The sequence below is a fragment of the Channa argus genome, chromosome 1, assembly GCF_033026475.1.
Source record: "Channa argus isolate prfri chromosome 1, Channa argus male v1.0, whole genome shotgun sequence".
Classification (NCBI taxonomy): domain Eukaryota; kingdom Metazoa; phylum Chordata; class Actinopteri; order Anabantiformes; family Channidae; genus Channa; species Channa argus.
The window spans coordinates 47,330,176-47,354,694 of NC_090197.1; the positions used below are offsets into that span (position 1 = coordinate 47,330,176).

Genomic DNA, 24,519 nt, shown 5'->3' on the forward strand with positions numbered 1-24,519 from the left:
GAGCAAGAAAGGTGGGGTTCAGTGTCTTGCTCAAGGACATTTTGACATGTGACTGAAGGAACCAGGAATCAGACATTACATAATATGAATTACAGCTAAAAATAATCTCATACTCTCATAATCTCAATCGTACATTTCTATCCAACAAGGGGGTTCTTACCGGGTTTAGGAGGACAGTGAGGAAGAGCTCCCCTCCTCTGATGCTCTTGTCTAGCTCTTTTGAGCCTCCTGGGTATTCGTTATAGAAGATTGTATGGGTAAACAGACCACAGGTCTGCCTGGGCAACACCTATAACACACAAGAAGATCATCCGTGTTAGACATGTTTATTCATTTGTGCATATGTGGTCTCTCTCTTATTAAATGAATTGTAACTCTTATCACTACTTCTGTATTAGATCAGGACACAACAGCAGAGACAATGTACACTTCTAAATCCCCAACAGCCCTAAGTGTTTTAAATTTTTCAATAAAACGAAACGACAGTATGTCTATGCAAGTAATGCACAAGGATTAAACGACTAGATTTTAAGATTTTGCAGGTATAAAACTTAAAAGAGTTGCCGTTCGTTGAAAATTAGATTTGATACAGAAAAAACAGATCCTACTCCAAACACAACAGATTCACACTAAAAAATGCATCCCTTAGAAACAACCTACAACAGGAAAGAAAAAGTTTAAAAACACCTACACATTTTTGTAAAAATTTTTTTTATATGAAATGTAAATGCATCACAAAAAAACCCCATCAAAAGAGAAAAAAATAAAAAATGAAGTAAGGTTTATTTATAAGTACTTAATAACTGCCTGACCAAGCTGTAGCACTTTATTGATCAGTTTGTGTGTGGATGCTCTTAAATTGATACTCTATGTTCATCCCAGATGTTAAAACATATTGAAATAAGTTCATGTTCAGTAAACTAATAACATTTGTTTATTTGTAAGATGTTTTCCTCAATAGTGTGACCTGTCATTTTCACTTTAAATTAGACGTGAAAATTGCCAAACAAAAGCAGCTTTCCTCAGAAACCTGTTTGTATTGAGAAATGAAGGTTATTCTCTACAATATATATTCAAGGTTTCTTTCAAAAGGTGTAAACTATAACCTTTAGAGCCGTGCTGCAACTGGATCCAACCAGGACAGAAGACACAGTTGAATGACCCTCGTAAGTAGTTGTCTTCTTGGGCAGATGTGCGCTAATTGGTTGTACCATTGAACAGCAGAGAAACCAGTGTGCACAGACACTGTGTGTAGGAGACTCATGTCAACTGGCCTCATGGGCAACTTGCTCCCCATGGCTTTGGTTTAGAGTGTAAATATACAATAATGCCTTTAAACTACTGTCTGCCTTCCATATTTTAAAATACTTCTCTTCTTCTGGCTGAAAAATGGTTACATCATTAGGAGTTAAGATAATATAATCTGGGAGAGCTGTGGAAAATCAGATTGAACATGATTACAAGCTCCATAGTGTGAGCAATGAGATGACATTATCTGAACTGAAGATTCTGCCACTATAGTTTTACTCCACTACAATTCAGAAGAAAATGTGCTTTTATACGTCATTTGTTTTACTGAGTTACTAATTACTTCAGGTAATTAAAAACATAATTAACAAATGCTGACTTATTATAATGAGCAGCTGTTGGCACAAAGTGACAAACCAGCTGAGGTATCACAGATCTTGGAATATATTTGGTAATCTAAATGACTTTTCATATTTGAATGTTAGTATTTGCACTTTTATTTCACTGTTGGATGTGAGGCTTTCTATCACATCTGGTATATTTGTAGTTTACCTCCACAGTTGAGCAGTAAATATAAAAGCCGCCATAATCACTACCAGTTCCACCCACTGGGAGATGCTGCAGGACAATGAGTTTATTCTTTGTGCAAAAAAGACTTAATCTGCAATCTAGTCTGTGCACCCTACCGAATGTGTAGGTTTATCTCCACCTACCTAAGTACTATGAATTTGTATTTATTATGTGATATGGTACAGTGTTTGAAGTTTATGTGCTGTCCTGCTGACACAGAACTGAGCCGTGTATCTATGGAATTTGTTTTTAGTACAGCAGAGACTTTGTGTGATGATTTAAGCAAAGTCATGTTTTATTATTCAGCTCACTGTTGAGTTTTGTGAAGAAGCATTTTACCAAGGAAAATGTACTGCAACGCAAGCACCAATAAACAACCATCAGCTAACCTGGATCCCATTGTGGATAAAGCCACGGCGGTATCGAGCTGGCCTCAGATGGGGATATTCCTCTGTGCTGGTCACCTTGATCCCCCACACAGACTTCCAGGCCTCATAGAGCTGGCTGTGAACTGGGTAAACCCCAGAGTGGTGTGGAGCTACTGCATAGCCCATATCTGTTGGGATGCCATGCTCCTGCAGGGAGCAAGATGTGGAGAGAGAACTGAATAAAGGGAAATGCGTAGGTAGCAGAAAAAGGCCAGAGAGGTAAAGAAGCAGATACCACTCATATACAGGCGTACAGTACTACATAAATACCAGAAACTAACTAACTGTCACTTTACCATTGCTGTGTCTATTAATGTCTTTACCACAACATCGACATGAGAAAAGAGAGGTTCTTACACTAGCTCTACAGTGCCATGCATTACTACTTTTTTATCCACACTGCAATCCTTTTGCTGCACACTTCTGTTGACTAATACAGCCACAATGCTACATCTATCCATTCTCTCCAGCCATCCATGGTAATAGACACGTCACATAGCTACACACTGACGCTGATCATGTCCTAATGCTGCTAACCTGAGCAAAGATCTTGTTGAGCCTCATCTGCTCAGCCAAGACGCTGACATTGTGAAAAAGGTGAGGCTGCATATGGCTCCACATGTGAGGAAACCACCAGAAGTCCATCCTGTGTTGAAGTAGCATGTCATCTCCCTGATCCTCCTCGTCAGTACCTGTGAACACACACACACACACACACACACACACACACAAAGTAGAAACCCAATTAATGTGGCCTGAACCACACTATACACAGTTAGAAGCCTTCTGTGATCTGTCAAGTTCCAGTTTTTTGTGACTTTGAGCATTATGCCCTGAAAGAAACCTGTCAGGCAATAAAAAATGTACCGAAAAGACAGCTATTACCTAATCAGTTAAGGTGCTGAGTGTCAGCTATGATTAGACTGAGGTGTAAATGCGAATGAAGGAAAAAAAAAATTGTTAAAAGCTACACTATGTAATCCTTTTCATTTTTTAGTAGAAATATGCTCTAAAATATATTTTTTTGTGGCTGCTACCTAAGGCCACTTTGAACCAGACTGACTGAACTGCCAGACAGCAATGCAGAGGCATTAGCCTTGTTTCAGAGGAACCTAGCTGCGCCTGGAAAGCGTATCAAAGCAGTCGGCAGATTATAGAGACAGTGACAAATTGTTGCTGTCAAGACTCCAACAGCGTTTACAGGCTTGATAGAAGTCACAGAAAAACCTACATCCTGATTTATTAAAATGCAGATAATGATTTAATAAAATGTTATCAGTCACCAATTCATTGGTCATGTACTCAATCTAAAGATGTTTTAATAATGTAATTCAGTTTGATACAGTAGACCATTATCATCCTATAAAGACAAGATGATATGTTTAAACAAGTTATTTAGCAGCTAGTTATTATTGATTTGTTAAGGGATAGATCTAACTGTAGCTATGGGGTCTGTAAGACTATTGACATCAAATGCTCCGAACTGCACACAAGTTTAGTTTTTATTCTTTGATACACTTTTTTACAACAAGGAGGTTTTCTATATTTTTAAAACCCTTTTCCAGAGCCTTGAAAAAACCCAAAATCAAAAGGCAGAAACATTTTTGGGTCATGTGACAAGTGAGGGCTGGCTGATCATGAACACTTAACTTCTTAAGTTTTTCAGGGAGCCTTGTCCTTTTAACAAATCAGAGAAGGCCACAGTCAGGCACAGGGGCTAACAGCTGTCAGTCAATTCTGGTCTACTACCCCTCTTGCACTGAGGCTTTAAGCTTTTATTAGCTCCAGGAAGACTGGGTGATGTCATTGATATTTTTAGGTTTTGTGTGGCAAACACTTGTTGGAAATGTCTATCTGCTGCTGCTCACAGAGGAATGTGATTAGTTATTTAGCCTTATGTATATTGTTCCACTGGGCAAATCTAGTAATAAAAACTCATGTAATATTATTATTGCTCTGGTTTAAATGGATCATTTGTACTAGAGCTGCACAATTATAGGCTTGGTTGGATAGGTTTCTTCAGACACTGTTTAAATTCAACATGTTTTACTTTTAACACAACAATTGATAAAGACTGTTGTGTCAAAGGTGAAGCAACAGATGATGACCCTCAAATGTAGAAAGAATGCTACCAAAGGAAAATTGTCTTGGTTCAGTTATATAATATATAGCTTACCTGTGTGATAGAACTTTCCAGAAAATCCCAAGTTGAAGGTGAAATTAGGAACCAGTCCTCTCAGCTTGTTTTGAGTGTTTAGCAATGCCTGTAACCGGACGGAAAAGGTACAATTTCAGTTATCCCATGATTTCTTTCAAGATTTAGATTATAATTACTATTCAAAAGCATGACACACCCAACCTATAGCTTAGATGTTACAACTCTGAAATGTAAACTAAAAAACACTTATGAATATGTTCAGAAATATGTACCTAAAAATACAGGACATGATTTAAAAAAACAAACAAACAAAAAAAAAACACTTCAAGGCATCTCCTCAACAAACATTTCTTTAGTGACGACTTATTTCCCATAGCTTCGCAAAAACCAACATAAGCATATAATGCGTGAGTGGCAGTGCAGATTCATCACAAGACAAGTCAGTTATATTTATACCTATGGGATACTTTGTTTCCAATTGATCTGGCCTGGGTCACTCGACAATGGGAGCAATTCTTTCTGCCTAGTGTTGGTGTAGGCATCATACTTCATAGTGCCACAATTTGTCAGATCATTTTTAATTGCAGCAATTAATTTAAAAGGCTTACAGACAAGCTACCAGAGTGACATACAGCTCGCACTTGCCTGATTAAATATCCTTACATTTTATAGTATGAGTCATGGTTTCCTACATCACTCTCTTTCTCACTCTCTCTCTCTCTCACACACACACACACACACACACACACACACACACAGTTTTGCAAAACTAATGGTCAAAGTTAAATTCTGGCGGAGACTTAAACTTGCTCTCTACTGGTTGCCATTAAAGTTCCTTAATTTTGTAGTATGACATAGTGAAATAAGTGGTTGACAAAAGAGCTTCACTACTCAGCTGTAATGAAGCTGTAGTAAGTATGGTTTATATAGTTTGGACACTTGAAAGAGAAAGCAAATACATTTAGGACAATTAAAGAAATAAAACTGTTGTAACATAGTAATGCAGCTACTTTTGGTTAGCTAGTTGTACCACATTGATCATTATCTTGTTGGTTTCAGTGTAAAACACATCTAAATTCAACACACACGAAAAAGAGACAGCAGTGTTTTCTGTCACTATACAGATAAAAATCTGTGCATCAGGCTTCCAAAATATGACTGTGGATTAGAAATTAGGTTAGTCTTCTGCTGCATGTATATGTGGATTTCGGGTAACACGCTTTCTTAAGTGCATGTAGATGCTGTTCCCCATTTAGCTGAGAAAACTGATTTCTTCCTGTACCATGGTTATTTGAGTGCATGTAAACATAGGAGAGTGGATTAATTTAGAGTCTCATACCATTGCTAGCTTAAAGTGGCACATATAGCTTTTGAGTCCATAGGAGTGATCTGTATGGACTAAACACTGGCACGGTTAGTTAGTTGCACCCTGTGGGTGCAGGCCAGCTGCAAAGAAGATACCCCCATTGGTGGGCAAGTATGTTTGATTGTGAGTGTTAATGAGTAAAATGAAAAGCAGTGTGAAGCATTTTGTAGAAAAGCGCTATGCAAGAGCCCTCATTTCACTCATCTGGACACATCAGAGTTGATCCTTTAGCTACGTTCAGTGTGTCAGATAAACACAACCTGAACGTCTTTTACAACAACATGAATATATGTCTATGTCTCACAATAAAATATCAGTCCCTCTAGGATTTTTAAGCAATTAATTAACACCGGGGATTATTTAAGTATTTCTGATTTGATCGATTTAGTGATCATTGAAGCCTAAAATTCCTGATAACTTTTAAAAGAATTGTAATATATGTTTTAAATTTTTAACTATAGTTTAAATTGCAAGGCCGTGCAGAAATTATGGTGGACTGGATGAATTAACTATTGCCATTACAAAATGCAAATTACTGGAGGACTGACTTATTTATTGTGAGAGACTATAAAGTTGACTACTACTACTACTACTACTACTACTACTACTACTACTACTACTACTACTACTACTACTACTACTACTACTACTACTACTACTACTACTACTACTACTACTACTACTACTACTACTACTACTACTACTACTACTACTACTACACTGACTTACCTCCACATCTGAAACCTTCATACGGGTTCCCTCTTTGCCAACAAATATATCATCCACATCCACCAGCATGTAGCGGTCCAATGACAAACACAGTCTCTTCCCTGTCAGGTAGGCAATGGCATCAACAAACACCAGCTTGTGAAGCCAGTAGTTGAGGTTATTTCCAAAGAGAACTCTCTGAATGCCATCATGGAGCCCCAAATCCTGGACTACTGTAGCATGAAGGGTCCGCAGAGGGCTGGGTCCAAAATGTGACAGTGCCTCAGAGGACTTAGTGCTGGCAAGTAGTACTGGTTCATAGGTAGAATGATTGGACTGGAAAATAGTCCAGTCATCACCCGGTAAAGGGCCCTGCTCCACCTGGTTGGGCTTGGTGATGTACAGTAGAGGAGCATTGGGGTTAATACGATAGTCCCTGAGTCCCAGGTGTGAGTGTAGAAAGAGTGGGAAACCTTTTAGCTGTGCACTGAGAAGGGAGTTTTCATTAGTTTTAAAGAAGCCAATGACACCTACTCCATATTCAGTACAGTACTTATCCAGCAGGTCGCGGTTCCATGCGTCCAGATTAACGTATTTTAACACATTTTCATAGATGATCAGTGTGTAGCGTCCACGGTTACGTTCCGTCAATGTGGGCATATCGCCTTTACCAGGAGCAATCTCTGTATGGTAGTGGAAGCGGCTAGACTCTAATATAGCTACAATCTCCTGGCCAAGCTGGGAGTAGATGCTCTCTACAAACACCAGAACCACAGGCTCTGTCTTTGAATTGTCCACTGCTTTCACCTGCCGCAGTCGGCCCTGGCGCAAGGGAAGAAAAAGTGGTGCCCTCTGCACAGCTGCAGCCCCTGTGCTAACTCCTGGTGACATCCCCCCTCCTTCACCACAGTCACTGAAGGGCAATGGGGGGGCTTCCTTGATTTTTGGGCTGTTGGAGACATAATAAGCTAGGAAGGCCATTGACAGCAAGCAGAAGATGATCAGTGCCAGAATGAGGCGGTGAAGCTCCAGCTGGCGGACTCCTCGCAATAGCTTCAACATGCCTGAGCCTGCACCTACCATGGCGGTGGAGGGGATAGGCAGGCCTGGACAGCAAGCAGCAATGCTGAACAGCAAAGGAGAGCAGAGAGGTGGAGTTGGGATAAGAGAAGGGGAAAGCAGAGGAGGAAGATCGAGCAGTAGATACTGGCACTGAGCTCTGCTGTGGAAAAGCCATTTACACTAGGTCACCATGGCCAGCATTATCCATTACCTGCTTTACACTTTGAGCTCTGCAGTGCAAAAAACACTCAGATAAATGAGTGTAAAGAGGAAAGGACAGATGATTATTTGAAGGATGGAATGTCAGATACCAGGGGACTGAAGTTGGAAAAATAGGCGGATTAAAAGCGCCAATACAGTTAGTCTTGGAGGACCAGTTGGGGCCTGAATATCTGGTCTAAACTTCAACTGCAGCAGTCTGCTTCTTGATCTGTTCTTTCTTTCAAACAGATTTGCAGGGGTCTTTATGTGGACATGTCCCTTTCTAGATGGCTGTGTGGCCTCTCAGCAGTGGGTATGTCTGTGCAGGTAGTCTGTGCCTTGGGGTAAAACCCCTTCAGGCCATCTAGTCTAAACATCCCAGAAATAAGACACCTAGAGGACAAGGACAGAAGACAGTAGGGATAAGTGTAATGTGACGGGAGAAAGTAAGGACAAGAATGGGAGAAAAAAATAACTTTTAAATCAGTATTCCTTTCCTAGCTTTTCTAAACAATTGAAATGTATAATTCTTATACAGCAGTGATTGAAAAAGATACTTTGAGAATGTCGTCTGTTAAATAATTCAACTAAAGGAAAGCATTTTTTCTTTGTAGAAAACTGATTGTGATTATTAGACTATATCTAGTCTCTAAGTCCCCAAACAGGCTTTAATTTACTTACACGTTTCTGATTATGTCTCCTGAAAATTCTAAGACAATTCTCAGAGAACTAAGCCCAGAAGCACATATTAACAGTATTTGCCGTATTTGTTTATTACTGTGGTCAAGGAATTGTCCTGTGTTTTAATAAATTAATCGCTTCCTGGAGGACTGAGACAAATAACTTCCTGTGGTGCATAAAAACTCTGAGTATGTTCAGTAGAGAGATGCGTCAGCTCAGGTGGGCTGCAATTCCATAAAGCATGTGTCGGGTTTTGTCTCACCTGGAAAAACCTTGCAGATGTTAAAATCTTCGTATCCAAAGTTGAAAGACCTTGCAGGAGACAGAAAGAAAAATGAAAAGGAGAGAAGGAGAAAAAGAGAAATATAAACCTTTACTAAACTGTATTCGTTAATATAATAACAAGGCTTTTTATTTTGAAGAGCAAAATTTATACAGGTAAAGCAATACATACACTTTCAATATGGTCTGGGGAAATTATATTATTAGCTCTTTTGGAATAATGTAAAAATGCCTGAATTGCAAATTTTAGACTGAGTCTTCCTCTGCTGTCACTCAAATGCCAACACCAGCAGTTTTTTTTCTGAATTACTGACAATAAAGGAAGCCATTGCCTTTTCCTTGGAGATGCCTGCACCTGCACAATTTTGCCAATCAACAAGCTTGAATAATGTTTTTTCAGGGAGTCTAAAATAATAAAATAAATGAAAACCCTTTTTCTCTTTTCTATCGTAAAAGAATTTCAAGCCCAATATGTAGTTACATTGATTGGTTGTTGTTGTACAGCTGCGCCTAGTGTTATTCTTGCCCCATTTATTTCAGACGACAGTGCTTCAGTTCTTGTATGGACCCAGAAATGAACAGAATGAAACATACAACTCATGGACAAACAAATGCAAAGGAGTAAAGCTAATGAGCCATACAATGAAGTTGTGGGAAAGGGGAATAGATGCTGGGCTAAGGGCAGAGGTGAGCATTTGTCATCAGCAATGGTTTCATGCCTAGAAAGAGTACGCTGCATTTAGTCATTTAGCAGACGCTTTTATCCAAAGCAATTTACAAGTAAGGTACAAGGCAAGCAAAAATCTAAATCAAGGAGAAAACATCAAAGCACAGTTTTATCAGTGTTTACATTTTATGAGATACAAGTGCAAGAAAGAGCAGAAAGGAAGTTTTTTTTTTTTTTTTTTTTTTTTTAATAATAGAAAAAATTTAAATTGGGAGCGAGTTTGCTGAGCATGCAGAGTTGGTAGCTCATTACACCATTGTGGAATCACTGAGCTGAAGTTTTGCTTGATGTCTTCTGTGCTGTGCTGGGACCACCAGACCTCATTTATTGGCAGAATGCAGTGGACGCAGTGGCAGGGATTGTAAACCCAAATGAGCGAGTTGAGGTAAGCAGAAGCTGTTGAGACAATCACCCTATAAGCGAGAGACAGAGCTTTGAACCTTATGTGACCAGCTAAAGGAAACCTCTGAAAATGAGGCGTGCTGCCGTATTTTGAGGGTTTGATTGTGCATACCATTAACAGGGCATTGCAGTAATCAAGATAAGATATGACCAGAGCCTGTAAAATGAGTTGGGTTGTATATTCTGTGAGGTAGGGTCTGATCTTTCTGATGTTGTAGAGGGCAAATCTGCATGCTCTGAGGGTATGTGTTCATTAAAGCTCAATTGGTCATTGATGATGACCCCAAGATTTCCTGCTGATGCTCTGATGGTCTGGCTGGAAAGACAAGAACTCTCTTGGAAAGGTTGAGCTGAAGATGTGTCTCTTTCATCCAGACAGAGATGTCTGAGAGACAGAAATGTTTGATGAGACAGTGGAGTCGTCTAGTGAAAAGGATAGGAAGAGCTGTGTGAGATCAGCATAGCAGTGATAGGAAAGGCCATGTGAGTGGATGATAGAACCCAGGGATGTGGTATAGATGGAAAAAAACAAGGAGGACCAAGAACTGAACCCTGCAGCACACCAGTAGAGAGGCTATGAGCGTGAGAAACATGCCCCTGCCAGGATACCTTTAAGGTTCATCCCGATAGGTAAGTGCGAAGCCAGGCTATAGCTAATCTAGAGATGCCCAAGATATAGAGTGTGAACAAGAGGATCTGATGGTCAACAGTGTATCAGGCTGCAAAGAGATCGAGAAGGACAGAAGACTGACCTGCGGCTTTTGCAGCTCGAAGAGATTCCACGACAGTCAGAAGTGCCATTTCTGTGAAGTGACTCCTCTTGAAGCCAGACTGGTTCACATCGAGGAGGTTGTTCTTGGAAAGAAAGTCTGAAAGTTGCGTGAAGACTGCTCATTCCATTGTCTTGGCCAGAAATGGAAGAAGAGAGATGGGTCTGTAACTCTCCACAAGGCAGGGATAAAGAGAAGGCATCTTAAGCAGTGGGGTAATCTGCGCCTGCTTGAATGAGGTCGGAAAAGTGCCTTTTGTGAGATGTTTTGATGATTCATGTAATAGCTGGCATTAATGCAGGTGCAACTGTTTGAAGGAAAGTGGAAGGGATCGGATCCAGAGAGCAGGTGGTCAGATGGTTAGAGAGGAGCAGGGTGCATAGGTCTTTCTCAATCAGAGTTGAAAATAAGGAGAGCGATGCAGCGTTGGAAGAAGTTAGCAGGATGTCATCATCTGGAGGAGGATAGTGTAAGCCATCACGGATCCAGCCGGTGATCCACGGATTAGAAGCTGAGGAACGAGCAAGTCTAGAAGATATGGGGCAGAGACTATATACACAATAACAGTGTATTGCAGAGGCTGTCCATGGCTGCATCTGTATCGTGGCGGAGGACTCAGAGGTGGAGGTGGGCCTCCAGCAAAGATCAGCTCTGTGCCCCTACTTGTTTGCTCTGGTGATGGACAGGCTGACAGATGAGATTAAACAGGAACCTCCATGGACTATGATGTTCGCAAATGACATTATGATCTGTACTGAGTGCAAGGAGCAGGTGGAGGAAAATAAAGAGAGGGAGGTTTGCTCTGGAAAGCAGATGAATTAAGGTTAGCCACAGCAAGACACAATTTGTGTATAAATGAGAGGGACCCAAGTGGAACTGGCAGGTTCCTTTAGAGCAAAAGTGGGTGTGGAAAAGAGGTGAAGAGGCGTGTGCAAGCAGCTTGGAACGGGTGGAGAAAGGTGCTAGGTGTGTTTTGTAATGAAAATAAATAATATCAGTGAGTATGAAAGGAAAGGTGTTCAAGACAGTGGTGAGAGCAGCGATGTTGTTCGGCTTAGAGACAGTGGCACTGAAGAAAAGACAGGAGAGCAGCTAGAGGTAGCAGAGCTTAAGATGGTTCTCTTAAGATTAGGTTCTCTTTGGGAGTGATGAGGATGGATAGTGTCCTGAACGAGTACAACAGGGGGACAGCTCATGTTAGAGGTTTTGTAAATAAAGTCAGAGAAGCCATACTGATGTTCAGAGGAGAAACTGAATATATTGGTATAAAGACAATGAGGTGTTTTTTTTAGGTTTTATTGGTGTTCTTAATATTCTTGTTTTTTTGTTCAGTGCTAAAGCTAATGTTAGCTTTACTGTAACATTATAAGGGATACATTAATTATATAGCAAATACAACACGAAATAGTAAATTGTCTTCACTTAAAGTGCTTTTCACCCATTTTCATTCACAATCGCACAGACAGACATACACACACACAGTTGCTATGCAGCTGGCCAACACTCACCAGGAGCAACTAAGTTGTGGTTCAGTGTCTTGCTCATGGACACTTCAACATGTGACCGGAAAAGCCAGGGGTCGAACAAACAACTGTGGGATGGATGGACAGACGTCCACTCTGCACCAAAGTTGCCCCTTACTAGCCTTCATTTATTAAAAAAAAAACAAAAAAACAAAAAAACAAGGCCTCCTCATTTGTCCCACTTTGTAATGTTTCGGTCTGAAAATACAATTTAGTTTCGCTGTGGTTGTCTGTCATGTTGAATGTAGCTGATTTGGTCAGATACCACCCAGATTTTCCCATTTCACTTGGGGGTTACCAAGAGGGTTGTTTCTATTGCTTGCTACAAAAAGCAATAATTGCATATAGTTTAGTGTTTAGCAGTGATGTCCATTTGTATACAAATATGTAAGTATATACTTGGCTGGCTTCTCCCCTATTGCTATTTGTTTTTGACTATTTTGAATTACAACAGTAGTTATTAGAGAATATTACTAAATATTAATAATCAATATTATACAATAATTTTATACAAACAATGCCTAAAAACTCATTATTTAGTGTTTCAAAAAAAGGTTCTAACCTCTTCCCAAACATCTCAGTTTTAACATCTGATATGTTGTTTATGTTCTACTGTGAATAAAATATGGGTTGATGAGATTTGCAAATCACGGCATTCTGTTTTTATTTATGTTTTCACATCCTTCCAACTTTTTTGGAATTGAGGTTGTACACCGATTAATAGAAAGATCTCTACAAAGATCTGAAAAACATAAAAAGAAAAAAGTGATTAGAAAACTACTAGTTCCCTTAAGGTCAGCATTTTGTTTATCATATTATTTAAAACCATTTGTGCGTAAGCTTTGGCTGAATGCTTGGGGTCATGGATTTCCCTATATTTAGTTGCATTCAGTTAGCCTTCTTGCATACTCAAGCCCAGATTTTTGAATAATATGCTAATACCTATAAAACCTTAACTGGTTAAGGACCCAGGCAACAGTTGTTGTGTGTACAGTCTTTCCCATCTCAGGTGTTAAAGTTTTTACCTTTTTCAGACTAATCATAAGTGTCTTAGCAGACATTTTCTATTAATCAGTGTCAAAAAGCCAAATTAAATTGACCAGTATTCAATGTGGTAAAAACAAATAGATGGTGAGAACTTCAGAGGGTGTTGATTAATTTAAATACATTAAAAATAATTAATATTGAACTTGACATATAAGCAAAACTCTAATTTTCTATTTTTATCAATTCTAAATAAACATTAAAAGCAGCAGTGCTATAGGGTACATTGCTTGCTAGGGTCTCACCCCAAATACTTGTTTGAGTCAAAGCAAGTATTGGGGTGGTTACTGCAGAGCTGAATAATAATTATGTCCAGCCTTGGTATGTAAGAAGATTCTCTCCCACACAGCTTCCACACACTACCTACAAGACCAAGTAGTGTGTTTTAATACACACTCTGCTATTCCCCATCTGAGGCCTGTGAGTGCTGCATAATGAAATGCCAGTTGGAGACAGACAGATGGGTTGAAGGTGAGATAGATGAGGGGGAGGAACAGATAATAAATGGAGTGCATGAGGCTGGAGGAGCAGTGTGGTCATAATGAGCATCTGCTGTTTAATGGATTATTGACTAGAGCTGAACACTCCTCAGGGATCCACAAAGAACAGCCTGAAGAAGCAACACTGGGAAACCAGCACAAAACTAGCAGAGTGGACATGAATACCCAGACTTTTACGGCACCAGGCCATTAGTTACAGCAGAATCAATTGTGGTGCTGACCAAAATGGGTAGATTGTATGGAGAGAATTATGTCTTTTTAAATGGGTTGCACCCTGGTGGCTTAATGGTGACATGCCACATTACAATAAAATTTTGGGTTCACGTCGCACTGGTGACCATAGCTTCATGTCTTCTCCTTTTTTATGGGTAGCTCTTTGCCTAGCATTACAAAATTAATGCCAAAAAATATATATATTATAACACTGGTTATCTGCCCATCAGTTTCAGACAATACTGTATGTTTGTTTTAAGAGTGGAAAAAAAACCAAACAGATCTGAAAATCAAGATGTCAGAAGGAAATTAGTTACAGTGCTTAAGTGGTCTTCACCACGTCAGCTTCATCTCTGCATGCAGTCAAAGTTTCAGCTTTAAATGGGGAGTCAGAGCTTTGAACATTGCATTGGCTTCCAGTAGCTGCCTGCGTAGAGTTTTAAACAGTGGGGTCACGTGTTCTTTTTAGCTGATCAAAATGAGACCTGCTGCTGCATTTTAGATCAGCTGGAAGGCTTTGCAGAACAAGCTTTGATGACTATGGGGCCACACAGAGAGCTACACATCCTACACTTATCTGACAGTAATGAGATACATGTTATAAAGGTTGACGTTCATTGGCCAAGTGTCAGGTGGTGCAGAAAAACCTAAGTTGGAGCAGTATTAAGTGTACTGTACTAAAAGGGCTTAAAAATTATATTATTTATTTAGTTATTTATAACAATCTTATAAAATGTTTAAAAACTAAGAATTATTTAATTATCCACTGTGGTTAAGATCATTATCTCTGCATAACTTAAAAAAAAACCCTACTCTTATTTAATCACTTATTTGATGTATCTCTAGTGAGGATTTATGGAAGCCAAAAACGACTACAGATGCAGAATCTTTTTATGCTATTTTAGGGATAATAGGATACTTCTGTCCATTTCTCGGGAAAACAAATCAGTTTTATCACGATAACATAGCACAGCATTATCAAAATTGTGGCTTCCATAGATAACAACTAACGCCTAATCCTTCAAAGTCTGTGTCAGAAATAAATTGTAATTTTGCTATGGTTCAACAGTCAATATAGACCATTTAATTTTCCACATTAATGTGTACATGTTTTACTGTAGTTTGTAAGATATTAAGTCTCCTAAGATAAACAGCACTCCCCTGGTCTTTTTTCAGTCTCCCACATAACTATGGTGCATAAAGAACAGCACGGGCCAGGTCCAACTTAAAGGGCAATTCTCATTCTGACACTTCTTATTCACCCATTCGCACTCACAATCACAATCACACGCACACTCATACACCGATGGGGGAGCTGCTGTGCAGCTGGCCAACACTCACCGGGAGCAACTAAGTTGACGTTCAGTGTCTTGCTCAAGGAGATTTCGATATGTGACTGGAGGAGCCGGGGAAAGAACCAACAACTGCAAGATTGGTGGACAACCGCTCTACCTTCCTGCACCAAATTCACTTGCGTAAGTGCAAGCGAATACCCAAAAGGTGCCTTAACTGTAAGCTGAGAAAATAATTCTCTCTGCATATCAAAATAATTTGTGATCAAAATGTCTGTAAACCATTACCAGAATAAATCATCAATTGCTGAAAAACAAGAACTGCAAAGTAGGCTGTGGAAGCATGAAGACAAAAACAAATTTAAAATAAAAATGCCCTTTTAGTTAGACCTAGTACCCGGTGCTCTTTTCAGCCACGACATTGCCTGTGTGCACATGATGAATAGTATGAATAGTGCAGCTCTCTTTTTAGCATCTGTAGGCTTTAGGTACTGTGGTCATAAGAGGGTAGCTGTCAACTAGGGAAATACTAAGTCACAGCATGGGAGGACAGCTGATAGGATATCCAAAGAATAAAGGCAAAGGATTCAGGACAAATCTATGTTTAACGATCCACTGATACCAGTATCGGATATCAAGTTTGATATTAGGTTTGTGTACTTCTGCTCAAAAAAATTACACAAATGCACTGATATCACTTTATAGCAACATTATGTTAGCATCGCATAAATTAAGCAGATCGGAGGAGGAGGAGAAATTTGAACAGTTTAATAGATTCATTTAATAGATATTTAAAGAAGAAAACTAACAAGCTGGAAGCGCATTCCAAACGTTCCAAGACACATCACTTTTTGACTGCATAGTTTGTGGATACATTACTTTAGATCAACACATGAACAAATCATGCACACAACTGTTATTTATGAACCACAATGTATGATTAGAGCAACATACGGTGTTTGGCCCTGTTCATGTCAGCAAACTATGTAAAAAAAAAATTAAAATAAAACACCAAAGTGCATTGACTCACTTGGATCGACCTTCCCTCCACTGTCATGAGATCTTCAACATTTCTGGGAACATCTGAAAAAGGAAAAGGACACACCACATTGAAGAACCAGTAGGAAAAACTGTTTTTTTCTGAGGGCTGTGAAAAAGTAAGTCAACAGTAAGCAATTGGCCAATGTCAGACTTTCAGTTAGTGTCTGTCTCTAGTCTGACCTCTATTGGCAGCTTTTCAGCTAATTCAGCATTTTTGAATTACTGCCTATGAAAAAGACCACTCAGTTTAGCAAATCAGTCCTCTTGCATGACCTGACCTTATACAGTCATGGCCAACAATATTGGCACCCTTGGAATTTTGTCAGAAAATGCTATCCTTCTCTCAGAACTATGTTGTTGTTGCAAACGTTTTGGTACTCACGATTATTATTATTTTTTTGTTGTTTGCATTGGGATACCTTCCAATACATTGGAATTGGAAGAAAAGTAAAATCTGGTACAATTCCACACTGAACCAAAAAAAGGAACAGGACAATACTTAATATTTGGCGCCCCCTTTAGAACAAATAACTGAAATCAATCGCTTCCTGTAACCATGAATGAGTTTCTTACACCTCTCCACTGGAATTATGAACCACTCTTCTTTTGCAAACTGCTCTAGGTCATTCAGATTTGAAGGATGCCTTCTCCCAAATGTTGTTTCGAGATCTCTCCACAGGTGTTCTATGGGATTCAAATCTGGACTCATTGTTAGCTATGGAGTGCTTTTTGAAGTGTGTTTAGGGTCATTGTCCTGCTGGAAGACCTATGATCTGTGGTGGAAACGCAGCTTTCTGACACTGGCTACTACATTGCGCCACAAAATTTTTTGGTAATCATCAGACTTCATGATAACGTTCACACAGTCAAGGCATCCAGTGCCAGAAACAACAAAGCACCCCAAAACATCTTTTGGGGTTGCTGTGTCCCGCTTTTGGGGAAGCAGGACACAGAGGACAGAAGAGAGTAGACAGGAGTACAGGGAGATGCAGTGTAAGGTGAAGGTAGAGGTGGCAATGGCCAAACAAAGAGCATATGAGGACTTGTATGCTAGGTTGGACACTAAAGAGGGAGAGGTGGATTTGTACATGTTGGCCAGACAAAGAGATACAGATGGTAAGGATGTGCAGCAGGTTAGGGTGATTAAAGATAAGGATGGAAAGGACAGCTGCCAGGAGTGTGATGAGAGTTGATGATTGAGCAAAATAAAAGGGATGGAAGAGTAGAAGAGGTGACTGGTGTGGAGCAAGAAGTTGCAAAGTAAGAGTGAAGTGAGAAGGGCATTGAAGAGAATGAAGAGTGTAAAGGCAGTTGGTCCTGATGATATAGTTGTGGAGGTATGGAAGTGTCTAGAAGAAGTGGCAGTAGAGTTTCTGACTAGTTTGTAATAGGATCTTGAGAGATAATAAGAGAGTGGGAGGATGCCCAAGGAATGGAGGAGAAGTGTACTGGTGCCCATTTTTAAGAATAATGGAGAGGAGGAATAAGGCTGATGAGTCATACAATGAAGTTGTGGGATAGAGTAGTGGAAGCTCGGCTAAGGTCAGAGGTGAGCATTTGTGAGCAGCCATATGGTTTCCTGCCTAAAAGAGTTCAACAGATGGAGAAGTACAGAGAGGGTCATAGTGAGTTGCATTGTGTCTTCGTAGATTTAGAGAAAGCGTATGACAGGGTGCAGAGAGAGGAGCTGTGGTATTGTATGAGGACGTCTGGAGCGGCAGAGAAGTATGTTAGAGTGGTGCAGGACATGTATGAGAGCTGTAAGACAGTGGTGAGGTGCTGTACGTGTGACAGAGGAGTTCAAGGTGGAGGTGGGTCTGCATCAAGGATCGGCTTTGAGCCCCTTCTTGTTTGCTCTGGAGATCGACAGGCTGACAGATGAGGTTAGACAGGAATCCTCGGGGATTATGATGTTTGCAGATGACATTGTGATTTGCAGTGAGAGCAGGGACCAGGTGGAGGAAAATCTAGAGATGGAGGTCTGCTCTGGAAAACAGAGGAATGAAGCTTGGCTGCATCAAGACAGAATACATGTGTGTCAATGAGAGGGACCCAGGTGGAACAGTGAGGTTACAGGGAGCAGAGGTGAAGAAGGTGTAGGACTTTAAGTACTTAGGGTCAACGGTTCAGAGCAACGTAGTGTGGAAAAGAGGCGAGTGCAAGCAGGTTGGAAAGGGTGGTTAAAAAAAGTGTCAGACGTGTTGTGTGATAAAAGAGTATCAGCGAGAAATAAAGGACAGTGGCACTGAAGAAAAGACAGGAGGCAGAGCTGGAAGTAGCAGAGAGTTTCTCTTTGGGAGTGACGAGGATGGGCAGGATCAGGAACAAGAACATCAGAGGGACAGCTCATGTTAGATGTTTTGGAGATAAAGTGAGAGAAGCCAGATTGAGGTGGTTTGGACATGTTTAGATGGCCTCAGGGGTAAGGTCACTCCTGACCACATCCTAGAACCGCCACTGCTAATTTATCCTTCCTCAGTCATGTAAGTTTCATGTTAGTAATAATGCTGCCGATAGCAATATATTTAAGTAACAAAACTAAGAACTTCCTTTAAAGAAAAGTTCAACATGACAGAAACTCTTCAGAGGAAGTTACATGCTGAAAATAAAAATGTAATGTCAGCTCTTAACACACACATCCAATCTGTTTGCCACACAGAAAAACCTTTACGCCTGTAAGACTATGGTAAGATCACAACGTTACACAAGATTATTTAATTATAGTAATTAATTACAGCTGTGCACAAGAAGTGCACCTCTCCTGTCAATCTGGAAACAAACTCTGATGCCATTTGTTACAAGTGAGGAAAATACAGTATATTATTATTTTGACTTAGTAAGTCATTATTTTAGTAGTAGTAATAGTATTTCATTCTGACAACATCCTGACCTTTTTTTATTCTTAAAAAAAAAAAAAAAAAAAAAAAAAAAAAAAAAAAAAAAAAAAAAAAAAAAACACCTCAGGATGTGGTCAGAATTCCATATATACACAGACAGACAACCATTCAGACTCACACCAGTGAGCAATTTAATCTGTGAGGAGGAAACTCAAAGGAAACCCACGCAAGCACAGGGAACATGCAAACTTCACATAGAAAGGCAGCAGCCAGCCAGGGATTCGAAATTGGAACCTTCTAGCTGTGATGCAGCAGAGCTGACCACTGCACCACCATGCTGCCCTATGAACAACAATGTGGATTTATGATACATTAATTATTACTTAGCATTACTGGATGCTTTCTGCAACAGCAATAATCATCTGTGTGAAACAGATGTATACAGTTACATAGATTAAACAATGCTTTAATGCAAAGATTTAGCACCAATATATTTTAGCAATCGGTTAACTCAAGTTTTTTGAGGAATCTTTCAGACCTTTTATGTAGCTGAAGCCAACACCTACACCTCCATAGGGTAACCCTTACCAATTTTCACACGTTGCATTATACACGTAGGTTTGTGTAATCTGCATTCAAAAATGTATATATGACCATGTTAAGATCTCAAATTCTGAGAAGTCACTGTACAAATCAAGAAATGGTTTAACTAAAGATCCACTAAAGATCTAACTCTAAAATTCCTGGAATAAATTAGAACTTTGCAAGTGTTGATGGGCAATTGTTTCTCTCTTATTACTACATGAGACTGAGCTATCTGGTATATTATCTCATTTTACTCTGACATAACGCAGATCTTTAAATGTTTATTTAAATCCATGAAGGTTCACTGTCATCCAGATGTAGTAATCTGGAGGCTGAGTCCTGTAAAATGGACTTTCTTCTTCTTGGCTGGAAATGTTTCGCAACTCATCCTAGTAACTTCTTCGTCTGACTGAAGGCTTTGGAAACATTTTGCTTCTCATCCAAGTAGCTTCTTCATTCTGACTGAAGAGGATATTCTGTGAGTCAGACTCTGCATTTGAAAAGTAACTAAAGCTGTCTAACGAAAGAGTACAATATTTCCTCAAGTTGAGTGAAATGGAAATACTTCAAAACTGTAGTTAAGTGTTTCAGCTGATTTGTGTGCTTAGTTCCATCACTGCAAAACACAAAGGCTTTAATGTGTGGAAGAACAGATGTTCAAAACAGTGTGTATGGAAACCCGCTGAGAGAGGAACTGCCTAAAATGTATTCTAGTGGAAGCATAAAATAACCTGCTGAAATTAATTTACAAAAATTATATTTCTAAGCAGAAAAATTTTAATACAATTCCAAAATTATTATAAATCATTAATTATTTTAATTTGTCATATATTAAAATCATTAAAATTTACTACAACAAATAGTTATCTATGCTGTAAAAAAAAAAAGTGATCCCCTACCCAACGAGTAGAGTGGATATGTAGGTATACTCTGCTTCCTGAGCAGCTGAAACAATTTTCTGTAAGTAATGGACATTCCTGATATCCTAAAAAACAAAAAAGAATAGAGGACAAAATAGAGATCATATAATGAAGAGGAACTGCTACTCCTACTCAACAGGGCAACTTGAGATTTTGAACTTCCTCTTAAAAATATCATTATATAAAAGCTATTCTAAAATAACTTACTTCATTATTTTCAAGTTAAAACAACAACCAAAGCACCAGTTTCATAAAATGAGAGAAAACATTCTTCCAAACTGCACCAACAAGACATCACACAGTGCAGTTAGGAAAATAAAAAGCAAATGGTTTGCACTTATATATTGCTTTTCTAGCTATTGGCACCCAAAGCGCGTTATACTGCTTCTCATTTATTCATTTGCACTCACTCACACACACACACACACACACACACACACACACACAGAGGAGTTGCTATGCAGCTGGCCAACACTCACCAGGAGCAACCAAGGTGGGGTTCAGTGTCTTGCTCAAGGACACTACAACATGTGACTAGAGAAGCCGGGGATCAAACCACGACTCCTGGATTGGTGGACGACCGCTCTACCTTCTTGCACCACAGTCAAAGAAGAAGGAGGAGAAAAACATGACAGTGCAGCAAATAAACTTGACAGAATGCAGTGTTTCCCATACATTAGTACAAGCATGGCGGCCAGCTATGCCAACGAGACCCCCCCTCCATGCTTACATGATAGGCACATTTTTTTTTAAATTATATCTAGTTATTGGACATTAATAACCAAGACGATTCTTTTTAATCTTTTTAATGTCTCGCAGGTAAGTACGAAGGGATGCGAGAGCTGTTATTAATATATTAATGTGCCCAAATTTCAATGCCTGTCCTACATCCACTTTTTTATTTGAAGAATGAGAACTAGCTGTTCCAAAGAGATACGTTGTTGACTTACTAAAGGTCATCTGATTTATCTGTTGCTCTCCTTAAACACACCATTTCATTGTCCACTCCTCTCCAGCTCAGTGAGAGCCAGAGTAGTGGTGAAGTGACTTGAGCCCCTTTCAGACATGCACTGGAACTCAGACATTTTCCAGAATTTCTGTGTGGTGGGTGTATGTACGAACGCAAATGCACAAGTCTGTTGCCCCTGACATTACTCGAATTTTACCCAGCCCCCAGGGCAAAGTCCAGATTATCTCCAAACAAGCTCATTTGTAAATAGAGGTCGTAATACTTCATTATGAGAATTTACTATGTGTGAATGGCGAATGGTGTTGATGGCAACCATTTCCTGCAACTGCCAAGAGACCAGACAAATACAAACACCAGAAGGTGAAGAATTCATTAATTCAACCCCACAACAATGTCGAACTGGAAGGACAATGAAATTTGTGAATTTCTGTCGGTACAGGCAGAACTGGAAATTGTCAAAATATACAAGGAACGGCATGAGATTCTGTGGTATTCCACAGCTTTGCTTTTGCGTCAGTTCTGCCCAAAGTCTTTTCTGATTGTTAAATGGTAAATGGTCTGCAATTCTATAGCGCTTTTCTAGCCCTTAGCACTCAAAGCGCTTTACACTGTTACTTTCTAAAATATGAACAAACATGGTCACAAATCCAGACAACCCTGCAGGAAGGGTTTGTATGAGCACAACTGAAGTGCACATTTCTCATCAGCTCCTCCATGGCCTCTTTGGTCTGCAGGTGTGTGTATGCACATGACCTGAAACTGGATTCCTGTGATGTTTACAATGCAGAGAAGGGCCATTAGGTCTGACTGTGTGATTTTGTGCTGTTAAACCAAGTCCACACATAAACAAAAATAAATTATATTGTTTAAGCTTGAACCTAATGTATCAGACTACCCATGGTAAGTTCCAGTTTGTTAGTCTCATAAATGTATTTTTCCAAAGCAATATTCATGAAAAAGGCATGGTTATAAATGTTCATAACTGGCCGGATTGACAGGAACTCTCTTTCTGGGATGTATATGTCATTAGCATAAAAAGCCTGTTAGAAGAGGAACATCCCAGAAGGCTTTATTTGAGGTCGCCAGTGAGACATACAGGAGAAATTGTTTGCATGCAATAAACACATCTTATTAATATTCACTTTTTTACTTGGCCCTAACATGGAATTTACCAATCAAAGGTGCTGCATGAGAAATAAATACCACTTTTTTTGTGTGTAAGCACACAAAACCTCTATTATCCTCTTGCCATCAGGCCTGAAAAATTTCTAGGGAAAACACTGTAATGCATTAAATTAACATGACAGACTGCGTTTTTGGCAGCCTAAGATGGCCTCCCCGTGTGATCCAAAAAAAAGTCTTGTAGAAGAAGAATTGGTTAAGGCCAGTGTAGCACAACTGATCACAAAACTTCCACTAATAATGTCACTCTAACATGAGGTTTAAAATGTACAGCTTCCCAAAGCTGGGGAGATTTCTGAGAAAACAGTTATACTGGGGGAAAAGGGCTGAGTAAAGCCTCTCTCACAAACTATTTGTTGCAGCCTACCTGTCTTGTCTTAACACGTTCTAACACACCTTCTGTCCCACTACACCCTCCAGCTACACAGTTCTCAGACACCCTGATAACGCCCTGAAACCAATGTTTCAGTAGAAACACACACAGCAACAGCTTACCAACAGCTGAAATCAGATCCAACTACAAAAAAATAAAACAAAAATAAAAAAATGTTATCACATTCTGATTGAACTACACCTAAAGACAATGTTACATTCTGACTGGCAGAAAAGTGTGCAATATATCAGAGAAGCTCCAATGCCCTTGCTTCTCATATGAAAGTAGAAAAACAGTATTTATCATTTATAAAGAATACTAAAACACACTGCCAACAGGTTATTTCTTGACCTAATACAAGGTGCTATGTCCTAAGATGAAATCTTTACTTTTATCTATTCACTTTTTGATCTTAAACTCAAATGTCTTCACTGTACATCAAAAATAAATTAATTGCCCTTGATGTTCCAATACTTTTGCAGGGGACTGTATGTAGAGGTGGTGTTACAGAACCTTTGCTGTGATTTTGTCTATGGCAATCTTTAGGTTAACTGTCACAAGAGGGCAAGCCTGCTCACGTCATCAGTGAGATGGAAGGCTGAACAGCGTTTGTAACAAACCCCAATAACTGACAGCTCATAAAGAGATCAGTGAGTGAAGACCTATTTTGTGCCCTAAACTGGAAAAACTGCACAAAACTGGGGAGTAGATCATATCCATCATGCCCAATCAAAAACCCAGGGTTCCATGAATGTAATTTTTCATATTATAGGGCTGTGATATTAACAAAATTTCATATTGAGACAGTTAATTTCATTTCAATTTTAGATATCACAACAGTGCATATTATCTGTTGATTAAATAACCAGTCAAGAAGGATGACAAAAACAACAATACAGACTTGGCAATAGGTACTTGATCAGATTTGGTTATTTTTCTCCTTAAAATCCTAGTGCAAATGTTACACATGACAGTAAAAAGTCTGCAGCTTTTCAGTAAAAAGCTATATCCCTGCACTGTGTGATTAGGTAAAGCAGCTGGCTGACACAGTAACATTATGGTGCCTACTGTTTACCGTAGCTACAAACTTGTTTGTTTTGGTTTATGCGGCTTTGACTGATTTTGTAATTGTCAAAAACACCAGTGGTTGGAGACGTTTTACTTATGTATTAAAAAGTACCATAGTGTAGAAAAATAGAATTAGGATCAAATTATACTTAAAGCAGCCTACACTGATACATTTTCACTCAAAATAGTTTTATTAGTTTAAACACTTTTGTATCTTTGTTTGTATCACAAATTACCTAAGTACCTAAAGATGCTTTTTTTTAAGCACATTTGAGAACAAAATAAGTGTAAATCAACTTTGCATATTAAAGTTTACTTCAATCTGCAGCATTCTACTGATTCGTTATTGCACAAATGCAAGTCCTCGC

At 39.3% G+C, this 24,519-nt stretch overlaps 1 protein-coding gene across 5 annotated transcripts in view; it reads right to left on the reverse strand.

The window, feature by feature from the left end:
• Positions 1–24,519, reverse strand: part of ndst2a (N-deacetylase/N-sulfotransferase (heparan glucosaminyl) 2a) — a 36,738-nt gene that overhangs the window by 6,415 nt on the left and 5,804 nt on the right. For 2 of the 5 annotated variants that reach the window (XM_067527757.1, XM_067527738.1), the window contains exons 2-8: positions 16,206–16,258; positions 8,685–8,734; positions 6,500–8,134; positions 4,423–4,510; positions 2,784–2,938; positions 2,208–2,393; positions 161–289 (exon numbers count right to left, since the gene is read on the reverse strand). In XM_067527757.1, the coding sequence (XP_067383858.1) occupies positions 161–289; positions 2,208–2,393; positions 2,784–2,938; positions 4,423–4,510; positions 6,500–7,561 (1,620 nt within the window). In that variant the 5' untranslated portion in view covers positions 7,562–8,134; positions 8,685–8,734; positions 16,206–16,258. Of the gene's footprint in view, positions 1–160; positions 290–2,207; positions 2,394–2,783; positions 2,939–4,422; positions 4,511–6,499; positions 8,135–8,684; positions 8,735–10,585; positions 10,729–16,205; positions 16,259–20,537; positions 20,614–24,519 lie in introns of those variants that run through there. The other 3 variants (XM_067527747.1, XM_067527764.1, XM_067527774.1) reach the window with 3 other exon arrangements.